Below are 12,696 nucleotides of genomic sequence, written 5' to 3' on the forward strand. Positions count from 1 at the left end.
AATACAAAGAATTGAGGTGTGGCTCAAGACTTTTGCACAGTACCACCACTGCAGATAGTGTAGACAGTGCAGCCTACAAACACACCAACACCAATAGCGGTAATGTCAGTAAACTGGCATATCAGCTGAACTCTTCTTCACAGAAAACCGTTCATGAAGTCATTTATTTATGACTGCCACTACACCTCAGAACATGACTTCTATAGCTTCAGTTTCAGTTGGTGCTTCTTTTGCTCCAGTACATCCATACATAAAATACTTAATGATATTTTATTAATCACTGACTCAGGAGACCCAGCTGTGCTCCTGCTCCTAGACTTAACTGCAGCCTTTGATACTGTTGACCACAGCATTCTGATCTCCCGTTTGGAGCAATGTGGTATCAAAGGTATCCCCTTGGAATGGTTTAGGTCGTACCTCTCCGAGAGGACTTTTTCCGTGAGCCTTGATGATTTTATTTCTTCCCCAGCTCCTTTTACTTGTGGTGTCCCGCAGGGTTCCGTATTAGGCCCAATTCTTTTTTCAATCTACATGTTGCCCCTAGGCCTAATCTTTAGGAAGCATAACATCTGCTTTCACTCATATGCCGACGACACCCAGATTTATCTTCAGTTTAATAGAAACACCTCCACGCCCATGGAATCGCTAGTCAAATGTCTTGACGAAGTTAAAACCTGGATGGCCTCAAATTTTCTTACCTTCAACCAGGATAAAACTGAGGTAATTATTTTTGGACTGAGCTGTAATTTCAATGCCCCTGATTTGGACTTATGCAACCTAACATGTGCTGTTAAAACGCATGTAAAAAACCTGGGGGTTTCCTTGGATAGCAAACTTACATTCGAGAAACAAATTAATTCAGTTGTCCAGCGGTCCTTTTTTAAATTAAGGCTCCTATCCAAAGTGAGATCTTTTTTATCTTTTAGAAATTTGGAACGAGCAATTCATGCGTTTGTTTTATCTCAACTGGATTACTGCAATTCACTATATGTGGGTGTCAGTCAGTCCAGCTTGCCCATATGGAAAAGATATATATAAATCTTATAAAGTTTTTATCTGTCTTGTATGAAACTTGTATGAAAAGCATACAAGAGTGAAAACACATATAAGATCCCTTGAAAAATTATATAATGAAACTTGTATGTTTTGTATACTTACTAAAAAAATATATGAAAGTAATGAGAAAGTGGCCACTTTCATGAGTAAATCATATATGTTTTTACTATTTCTTTTCCATATGGGTGGCCCGGCTCCAACTTGTACAGAATGCTGCAGCTCGCCTTTTGACTTGTGTGAAGAAACACCAACATATTACTCCGGTGCTTGCTTCCCTTCATTGGCTTCCAGTGCGTTTTAGAATTAAATTCAAAATCTTACTTTTGACTTATAAAGTGTTAATTGGCCAGGCACCGGACTATTTGTCTGACCTATTGCAGCTTTATACGCCCTCTAGTACAGCGGTCCCCAACCTTTTTTGCGCCACGGACCGGTTTGTGCCCGACAATATTTTCACGGACCGGCCTTTAATGTGTCGCGGATAAATACAACAAAATAAAACTAGTACCGGTACCGAAAAAAATAAGATTTATTCATAACACACGTGAAAAGACCCAGGAAAACAGAGTTAATGAAAAAAACGATAACAAAATAACGCTAAAACCAATAAAAACCCTGAAAACCATACATTTCACACCCGAGTCTCACTCTCGCAGCCCGGTACCAAATGACTCCGGTCCGTGGCCCGGGGGTTGAGGACCGCTGCTCTAGAGCCCTTCGATCAAGCGATCACCTGCTACTTACCTTACATAAGTCTAGGATGGTTCATAGAGGAGATCGGGCATTTGCGGTTGTGGCACCGAAAATGTGGAATGATCTACCTCTCCACATTAGAAAGGCCCCAACTGTTACTCTTTTTAAATCGCATCTTAAAACATATTTTTTTACTCTGGCTTTCGAAACTGTATGAGAGTTCTTATTCTTATTCTTCTATCCTAATTTTCTTTTAATTTTCTGTCATTGTTTAACTGTTACGCTGTACAGCACTTTGGTCAGCTCCCTGTTGTTATTAAACGTGCTTTATGAATAAATAAATGAAATAAATGAAATCCATCATTTCTGTACCTTGTTTAGATGCTCCAGGTCATTAAAGCCCTCCAGGACACTCGTGTACTTCCTTTCCCTGTATTTCCTGCGGATAAATGTGGCCCGCTGCTCTGCAGAAGCCTCTCTGTAGAGATCCTCCTCCAGGGGGAGATTAGCAGCCCAGAAACTGTTAGCATTCTTGTTCCCCACTTCCAGAAAGAGCTAAGGGGTTGCAAAACATGTACAAAGTGACACGTTTGGATGAGAATTATTTGCAGAGGTATTACTGTGATTTGAAATGACCATTGATCATCATTGCGGAACTGTCAAGCATCTTCCCAGTCTTTTAGATTAGTTCTAGTACAATGGATACGCTTTCATATAATGGGATTAGGTAAAGACAGGAGTAACACACATGTCATTTACCTCCACTAGTTCATTGCTCCAGACACTGCTGTCCAACTTCAGGCTCCGCACTTTAGAAATACTTGGCCCGAGAGAGCGGTGCTGTCCTGGCACACATGAAGACACGGTCATCAATATTAGCGCACAGCCACACAAACAGACTCACACATTCATTTCCCCATTGGGTTCACAAGGCTCTCTCAGGCTACATTTTTGTTCCTGAAAACGTCACATTAAATAGCAAAAATAACGATTTACATATATGCACAGTGTTCTCCTCGGCGTGCTGAAACACACACCAAATGCTGGTGATGGAATAAACAATAAACAGGCAGTTACAAGATGGAGAAACAGAGCATGACTGCGAGCTCGTTCGCTCACTCACAACAGACATATTTAGTCCCCTCAGCTCTCCTAATTGGAAATGAAAGCAGAGAACGAGGGCCATTAATTGCTAATGAATCATGAGTAATTCATTGTGTTTGTTGGTCGGCCTGTTTATTTGGGTGAACGAGAGGCTTCTGGGGTTGCTTATGGCCAAAGACAGAGCACACATGCATAATACATTAGACAGAAACATGCTGTATGTGTGAATGTGAATTATTGTCCTGTGTGTAATGGCGGATAATTTTATATTTATATTTGGCATGATCTCATTACCGTCTTCTATTCGCTAGTAGAGCAGCTGTAAATGAAAATGAGGGGCTATGAGCTGTGAAAAGCTATATTGACACAGTTCAAGAGAACACAAGTGGGAGAAGTCTGAGTTATAAGCCACTTAAGAGATTTCTTTTTACAAAAGCTAACTAGGAAGTCATTTTTTATAACTAGTCAATATTTGCATTACTTACATAGGCATAGTAGCACTACCCTGCATGTATTTTTATTATTAAGCCGTGTGCCATTCATAAAAAAAATTATCACTCACCAGGACACATAACTGACAGGTCTAATTGCTCCCAGACTGGATTTTGAATCTGATATGCCAAGACACGTCTCATTTTGGTCAGGCTTGATGTGATCAGTTGGTGCATTCATTAGAGACAAAAGGACGGTGCCACCCTTCCTGTCACAGCAGTTTTGAGTCTATACGCTTTCTTTCATGGGCATCTAGACAGAACCACATTTATACTACCTCTAAGATTTATAGACATCTTTCCTCATCAGCACCAATAACTATGAACTCTGAAGTCATTTCATTTTAAATGCCACTTCACATGCAGTTTCATAGGGGAGTTTTAAAGTGGTCACAAACGCGACGTATGCTACGTCATCCAAACGTTAGTGGACCCAGTGTTAAATCCTGTGGAACGCCATGTTCACTTTCAAACCTCATTCGGTATCTCACTATTGGAAGCGTCTTCTGGCATGAAAAAGCGGGTAACTAAATGTTTCCCTTTTAGTTAATTTGGTGAAGTCAGATCAGGGACTTCATCAATATCAAGTATATCAAAATTAAATGTGATGTTAATTTAAAATCCACACTCTATCTGAAGTTATAATTAAGGTTAGGAGTTGAACATAAATGTCTTACCCTATTAAGAAAGCCTGCGTAAAGATGATCCAATGTATTATTTAAACAATATTATTAGTTCAACAAACTCAGATCTATAAACATGTCAAACTTCAAATATCTTTCTAGGAGATATCACACACCTCTGTTCTTGTTTTACTTGGCAAATCAATAAATCTGATCAAATCAGGGCCTTAGTTTGCCGCTTAGATTGATTCAATCAAATTAGTGCAATAACAATACCTATGGGAACATTGACATCCTTGAAAGAGTGACCTTTATCCTAATAAGATGATTCCTCTTTATAGCAGATGAAATGTTTCTTAAGTTGTAGCTCAGTCACAATAGACTTAAAATTGACTGGTAACCTCTTTGCCATTAAGAACAATCTGCTTTTTCCTGGTAATTGCTTGGAATGTTTTAGCATTTGGCGACTAACTACAAGTAGTTGTGGCAACCAACTGGTCACTCAGTGGTTGACCTCTGGGCGATCACTTTAGATTAAAAGGTCGGTTGCATGGGTCGAGTGACGGAAGGCAACTTGTCTCCAAACGATTGCAGTGCAGCTTGGACTGACTGATAGATTTCCAACACAATACACTCAATCTAAAAATAAGTTCAACTTGTGACTTAGCTGGTTGTACTCTGGTTATATTCCTAGTAACTATGCAATTAAATCAGCAGCCTTCAGCAACTACGTCACTGTTTTTAAAGGAATGTCAGAACTTCTGTTTCAGGTCTACGAAGTTCTGGCTGAACTCTGAATGAACAAAGTTGATGTGAATCTCTGCAACCTGTCCAAGGTATACCCTTGGACAGGTTGCAGAGATTCACTGAACTGAACTGAACTTTGTTCATTCAGAGTTCATCCTTTTGGAAATGCAAAACAGATTTGCAATTTTCACTGATTTATAACAGTGAATCAATTTGTTAATGCAAACAGATTTCTTCTAATTGCCAACTTAGCCCTATTCAACCACATCCTGACACCAAGCTGAGTCCACCTTATTGCTGCTTTATCATCATCTCCATTGTGCACCAAAGTGTCTTCGAAAATTATATCTGACTACGAGTGGTTACAATCATTTCAAAGGAAGTGAGATTGGAAGTTCATTTTACACAAATGCACTAATTCTGGTCATGCCGCAGACTCCAACCACTCTTTTCCTTAGTGTGACTGTAGCATTAGACCCAAAAGACAAAAAAGAAAAGAAAAGATAACCTTCTTCCCTGCCATTAAGACAATTTATTTTTTTATTCTCTACACATATTGAGGGTGGATACAGCAGTGGGGTCTAGGGTTACATTTAAATCTGTTTTCTTCCCAGTCTCGAAAAATACACTGAAATGTCAGGGATAATAACAGTCTTGGAGATCAGAAGTCCAACTTGACAAATGAAGGCCAAAGAGTAAGAGTCTGTCCCTGTGAAGGAGTGAAACTATTTTATTCGGGGTGCTTGCAGCAGAGTATTGCCATGCTACATCCACAGAGCCTTTGCAACACCACAGGACCATTTTCACTTGTGTAAGGGTAATGAAGCTGAAAGAATCGTGCATGTGCATGTGCCGCCAGGTATACAGTGAGATCGTCTCATATAAATAGGCTGCTGTAAATGTCTTCATATTTCCGGTGGAAAAAAAACAACACACAAAAAGGCATTCCCATCACTGCAGCTTTCACACAAAAAAATTAAATAAATAAAAAAATTAATGCTCAACCCACCAAGGACTTCACCCCCAATTAAAAACTTTCCCGGTGACTCCATCCACATCACACGGAGTACTTTTTCAACCTTGTGTGCTTGTGTGGATTCCCCCTCCTTCCCCTCTCGACCCCTTCACTCAGTGACAACTAATGAGGAAGCAGAGCAAGACAATGAACCCTGTAATTTCACATTGCCATGGCAACTGTTGCCAGTGGACATGCCTACAAGTTGCATCTTGGGTTAAAGAAGTTTATTGCATTATATGTGTGAAGCACAGCATAAGGTCTTTGAAGCACTGTCATTTCCTATGGCAGCCGTCTTGAGTAGTAAGCATAAGGACACAAAGAAATGAGTGCATAGATGGAGAGGTGAGTTAATTTAATGAGGAAATAAAATAAGAGAGAAATGTGGGATTGACCTGAAGCCTGTAAAATCGGGGCATGGTCACCGTGACATCAGCAAAGTGAGTCATACACAACCATCAAGAAGCCTTGATCTTAGCATTTTGCATAATATTACCTTGAGCTTTTGGAGGTAGAGGAAAAAGTGGATTGCTAAGTTATTACATCTGTAGTGTATGGGTGCATTGCACATACAAAAATACAGACAAATTACATGAAATACACTCAAGATGTGGCCTGACATCTTGGAAGGGTGTTAGCTCATTTAATCAGACAGTAAGCCATGCTGTTTATCAGACAACTGCACCAATGCTCAAAACACGGATAAGGTTTAGTTCAGTAACTTGAATTACCAGACAGCTAGCTGCTATAGTTACACAGCATAAATAACGCATCAGGTAAGTGTTATCAGGATTTAAATGGGTTAGTAATATTAAGACGTTATTTAAAAAAGAAAGGAAACCCCAGACAGTTACTAATAGTTTTTACCAACTTTTTAACAAACAAATAAAAATATTTTAGTAAGATCAGTCAGATCCTGTTGAGAAAACAACAGCTAAAATATACTTGAGAAATAGGTCTGTGTAGCTTCTCAGTCGTCAGGTCATGGTGATCTAAGGAGCCTGGAAAGAAAAGTGACTGGATTTTAAGTTTCACCTCTCATCTGAGAACCTTCTTTAGTTCTAAAACCAAATGACCAAACTACCCAAGAAGTAATAACCTTCACTTCTCACATCAACTCAGTGGACAGAAACAAAGTTCACCAGGGAAGATACAAAGGATAACAGTTTCTCATTTCTGGACTGTGCTGCGCTCACTGAGGAGAATGGAAACCTCAACATTGAAGTTTACCAGAAGACCAGTACCTACTCTTAAACTTGGAGTAATCAAGACCCCGCAACACAGGGCATAAAACGTTCCCTCTAAGCTTGAAGGGAAAGAAAAGGAACATACACGTAGAGAAAACTCTTAAAATATGTGGTTATCTTGATTGGGCTTTCATCAAATCAGAAAAGATGCCCAGTAAACAAGGTCAGACACCAACTAGGGCGAATCAGAAGGACAAACAGAATACTGTCATTCCTTATGTAGCAGGTTTATCAGAGAAACTCAGGAGAATTTTCTCCAAGCACGACATCCCCAGTGTATATCAGACACAGCCATAGACTCAGACAAAAAATGGGTCATCCCAAGGACAAAACTCCCAAACACAAACTAAACAACGTAGTGTGTGCAGTGCAGCGAGGAGAGCTCAGAACTCAATATTGGAGAGACCAAACAGCCACTTCATAAAGGCATGGCACAACATAGAAGAGCCACCTCCACAGGACAAGACTCAGCTGTACGTCTACATCTAAAGGATAAAGGTCACTCTTTCAAGGATGTCAATGTTCCCATTTAGGACATCGAAGACAGATGGTTTGAAAGAGGAGTGAAAGAAGCCATCCATGTGCACAGTGAACGGTCATCCTTGAACAGAGGGGGTGGCTTACGACACCAACTGTCTGCCACCTACAATCCAGTTTTGAGATCCCTTCCAAGACGCCTCTACAACCACTCACATCATGTGTCAGTTCATCTCAATAAGTCACATGATAGGGCGAGGTAAGGTCCCGCAATGGTTTTACCCCAAACCTCTGCTGATAATGACCCGCACCCTTTTTCTCACCATGGCTCATTAGATACAGCACATGTGAGTCAACGGCCCTCTAAAGATACAACTCCAACTAGAGCTGGAGAACTCTTAGAACCAAAGAAGCTTCTCAGATGAAACGCCTTCAAGAAACTTAAAGTAGTCCAGGCATCTTCTATCCAAGCTCCTTAGATTACTTTAGAAATAAAAGTTTTTGTTGTTGTTTTTTTTTAAATAAAAAAATTCAAAGATAATTAGAAGACCGGGCAAGGTTATCTTACAAAGTGTTCAAGGTAGACGCGGACAGTATCCAAAAACATCTTTGAACAAATGCATGTATTACTGCATTTGTGATTAGATAACACTGTAAATATTAATGAACAGAGAAAAAAATCACTATTATTAATTTAATACTCTCTGAATATAACAGACCCTATCAATTCTTAAAGTGTATGTAAACACAGAGAAAATACTGCAGTTTTAAGCTGTTCATATCAAAGACTGAAGCTGAAGAATATTAAAATCCATTCAGTCTTAGCATGAAAAGACGAAAAGCCAATCTGGGATCATTTTTACCATTAGCCTCCTCATTACTTCTTTCCTCTTCCTCTTGTTCAGCATTTCTCTTTATTGTGCATGACAATAAAGCAGATCGCTAATTAAAAGCATGAGCAGTCACTGGTATTCCAAATGGACCACAGCCCAATTTAAAATAGAGCACAGTGTGAGGACAGCTTCCCTCGTAGCAAATATCCACCCCTCCTGCTCCCGGCGTGCCGACAAAATGTAATATTAAACACCTCAGCAAATGAAATCATTTAAGGCTGTTTGAAAGGAGATGTTGGATATCTGATGTGTACCAATTACACAGGCTTTGCACAGGTGAGGTGAAGAATTGCATTAAATTGCATGACTCTGGGAGAAATCTGGAGCGGGAAGATGGGGTGTATAGGCATGCACACACAAATAAAAAAAATAAAGAAAAACACCTACACACCAACAAGATATCCCTGCACATCAAGCATGGCTGCCACGTCTCTCTAATCATGTTTAGCGGGTCAAGAAGGAGTTCGGGATCCCCCAAGTTCTCGCCTGTGGCTTAATCTTTGTTGTCATTTCATCTGAGCCATCCAGTATAGCCAAACAGATTAGAGAGGCCAGAGGCCAGACGCCAACTCCCATATGTGGCTTATCACCTGAGATCTTATTCCAAAAGAGCCTCCTGGTCAGAGCACACGCTCAGACAGGCACACACATCAGACCACACATGCACAGAGAGGAGCCGAGCACTAACATGCATCCCTTTTTAATTTGGCACGTCTCTGAGCATCAGTCATAACCTTTTACACGCGGTGTGGTGTTTATTTTTTTTCTTTCCATAAGTTATGACTCCAGAGAGACAAGAGGAAATAATATTCTGCTGGCATTTCCAGCTGGTTTGCTTTGTGCCTTGCTTGTGAGCTTTTATAGCCACATAGTGCAAACTTGTGATTCCCCCCAAACACACATGAATGGTTGCACATGTGTATGTTTTCTCCCACTGAAAATGCTACGTCCAGATAAACAGTCAACTTTAAGGATAGTAAAAAGCACACCGGCTGCTTATTAACCATTTTAAAGCATCTATTAAAGTCGTCATTACTTTATTGCAGAACTCTACATTATAAGAGTTCAATTCAACAAGCTCATTTAACTTTATTTATAAGAAGTATTTAGATAAATCATTTTTAATTTGATTTTTTTTTCATTTAAGCAATTTCAATGAGGTTTTCGTTTAGCAGTTTCACCTACAGATTGCCAGCAACCTCCAACGACCACTCGCCAACTGGTCAAGGAATATAGTTGTTTCCCAAGTGAGTGAAGGTTGCTCACTGGTTTGTAGGCCTAACAAACCTGTGAGCATTTATGGGGCCTCACTAAGGCCTTAGAAAGACTTTTAATCATAATTAATTTATAACAACTTCCACATCTGCTACTGATACGCAGTATTTAAATTATTACTCTACAATAACTAATAGGGGTTAAAACCACCGTGCTACTGATATGTCTGCAATTAAACAATTAGTTATTGGCAAACATACCTAACATAGGGTGTTGCCATTAATCTGCAGTAGTTGTTGCATTAGCTGACAAATATTACAAGGCCCAGGGCTTGTTTCCATCATATTTCTCAGAAAAAATTTAAAGATTATTTGATTCACAGCCATAGAAAACATTTTTATGTGTTTTCATCATTCAGCTGCTTAAATATAATAATCCAAGGATCCATCCTCATAGATGAGGAATCGCAGCTTTTAAATTAACCCTGTTGACGGGCGGCTTTTATTGGCACAAAAATGTGACTCTGAAAAACATTCATGTACATTATGTTTATTATCAGCAGCATGCCCACCTCCATCCAGCATGTGTGTGTCTGCACAAGAAGCAGAGAAGCATACCTGTGTTCCTTACCTGCGCATTTCTTACAGATGACCACACCCAGATTGACCGACGCCCACTCCGGCTGCGGCGCGCGGCAGTCGGCGCAGCTTCTATTGGCCTCTTTAAACCAGATCTTCTCTGCCACTTCATAGTCGTAGAGTGTCTCGGCAATCGATTCTTTCACCGCTTCAATCCACTCCTGCTTCTCGCGTTCTGACTCGGCCGTGAAGCTGCAACAATTTATTTTTTTATTTTATTTTTTGCCCCCACCCAACACATACCTCACTGTTATTGATTTGATTTGAGAGAGCAATTAAACAGCACAGTATCGCTTGGCAGGGGTTACGGGGGTGTGCAGTATTTGGAGTAGTTTTGGAGGGGAACGGGGGTGCTAAGTGTGTATGCCTACGTGTGATTGCAATAGCTTTGGTGAAATTGATAGGGGGGAGGGAAGGGGGCAGGTAAATCAATATGTCTCACCATGCACCTCTAAAATCTATAAAGTTCTAATGCGGGAGTGTTTTTTTCCCCCTTTCTTTCAGGATATTATTTCTACATTAGACCCAGAAAAGTTAAAAAGTGCTGATGGAAAGAAAAAAAAAGGATAAACATAACCCATTTATAGCTTCAATATATATGTATATATTTTTAAATCAGATTTACACTGTTGCTCCAGCACGAGTTGGAGCAAGAGCTCTGTAAATCTGAAAAAGGCTAGGCAAAGGAGTGAGATGAGCTTGGCAATACAGATGGTGCTCCTTCTGTTGACATGGGTGCAGTAAGTGAAATTACTGCCACATGATGGCAATTTGTTAGTTGTAGCCAAGCGCATTAAGAATATTTGGGAGAATACATCATTAACAGTCACTTAGGTTTACATGCACTATAATAACCCAGCTACAATGATGAGATTAATGAGATTCCTCCAACTATTGGTCTTATTTCAGAGGGATTGCTCATACTCAAGAGGCCTTATATGCAAGCACTGCATGTCATTTGCAAATATTTCAATCTACTCATGTTGCTCTCATTAATTTTCCAAAGTAAATAGATTTTTTTTTTGGTGCGCACACACACACACACACACACACACACACACACACACACACACACACACACACACACACACACACACACACACACACAGTATAAGTCTGTTACTACCTAACAAGCCCTCATGCAGACATCATGCAGGGACAGAAAGCAGAGGTTTCCAATGAGGAAGACAGTGTTTCATTTTGCGTGCATTTTGAAGAAGAAGCTGCTGAAAGTAATGACTATCTCAGTATTATCTAAATGTATTCCAAATGTGCGTAACAAGCAGCCTGTGTGCACGTATAAGCTGAAGCAGGAGCAAGCAAGAGACAAAGAGACAGGCAGGGGGAATGACAGATAGACAGAGATATAAAACTGAGGGGAAAGAGACGGAGAGCACCCTAGCTTGACTGAAAGAAGCACTTAGACAAGAGAAATGGGACCAGCGGTCTCCATGGTAACCTGGCAACCAGTGTAAAGTAAGACTCAAGATGTTGAGTCAGAGGGGTGTGGGTGAGGGTGGGTGGGTGAGTGTCGAGGTGAGGGTAGCCTAGAGCAGAGGATGTGCACCAGGCCAGCCTCGCCCAAGTAACCCAGGCGAGATCGATAGGTTGATTGGGTTCAGCTGTTCTGTGCCCACTGGTCTCTGCCCGGGGCCCATCAAAAGAGATGACTGCTCACACCGTCTGCTCAACTGCAACACAGCCCCGGAAAAACCACAAAGGGACCGATGGGAGGCGGCACAGGAGTATGTGAAGGTGTCAGAGTTTTTTCAGATATGAAGTGAAGGCTGGGTCAAAAGTAAGGCCATAAAACAGACTGCAGCTTTAAGGACAACAGACGTTAAACGGAAGGAAAATAAAATAATTTTGAATGGAAATTTGAATCATACACCTAGTTTTCTGTTAATGAAGACCTCCAAAAATGGATGAGATTGAGAGGTTATACTGCTTTACAAGCTAATGGTAAATAATTTCTTGCATCTGCACTGTAAGTTGGACATTTTACAAGCAGTCTTGTATTCTGATGAAATCTGTCAATTACCCTTACCAGCAACAGCTACAACCTTATATCCTCTGGTGCTATTTCATGCTGCTTCCATGTAATTATCTGGCCATTTAGAAAAGCTGAAAGTCATTTAATCGAGGGCCTTAAATCACACCCTTAGGCAGTAATAATAGCAAGTAGCTACTAAATACTTGCTATTATTATTGCAGAAGTGCTTTTCACACAGTCAAGTGTGGCTACATTCAGTGCTTTACTCAAATAAGGTTAAAAAGTTGAGTGTGAAACAAAGGCTATCATAGTTAGCTGAAACTAACCTAAAGAAGAAAACTAGGTGCGCAAAACCTAAACCTTAAAATAAATAAAAACTACATTCCTGAGAAACATGAAGACACAATACCAGTAAAACCAAACTTTCTTAGTAACGCTAATGCTAGCTAGCTAGCCAGTTAGCAATGTTCTATCTCTTTTTGATGTCATGGCAACCCCTTTGGG

The 12,696-nt window shown here is 40.3% G+C and overlaps 1 protein-coding gene across 2 annotated transcripts in view; it reads right to left on the reverse strand.

Annotated features, from left to right (window-relative positions):
* arap2 (ArfGAP with RhoGAP domain, ankyrin repeat and PH domain 2) overlaps positions 1 to 12,696 on the reverse strand; it is a 176,039-nt gene that overhangs the window by 93,312 nt on the left and 70,031 nt on the right. For both annotated transcript variants that reach the window (XM_085399672.1, XM_085399662.1), the window contains exons 11-13: positions 10,192 to 10,391; positions 2,509 to 2,594; positions 2,122 to 2,304 (exon numbers count right to left, since the gene is read on the reverse strand). In XM_085399672.1, coding sequence (XP_085255798.1) covers positions 2,122 to 2,304; positions 2,509 to 2,594; positions 10,192 to 10,391 — 469 coding nt within the window. The remainder of the gene's footprint in view (positions 1 to 2,121; positions 2,305 to 2,508; positions 2,595 to 10,191; positions 10,392 to 12,696) is intronic.

Source organism: Rhamphochromis longiceps, linkage group LG3 (assembly GCF_057381845.1).
Source record: "Rhamphochromis longiceps isolate RC_006_pf linkage group LG3, R_longiceps_female_GT1.1, whole genome shotgun sequence".
In the NCBI taxonomy this organism is placed as follows: Eukaryota; Metazoa; Chordata; class Actinopteri; order Cichliformes; family Cichlidae; genus Rhamphochromis; species Rhamphochromis longiceps.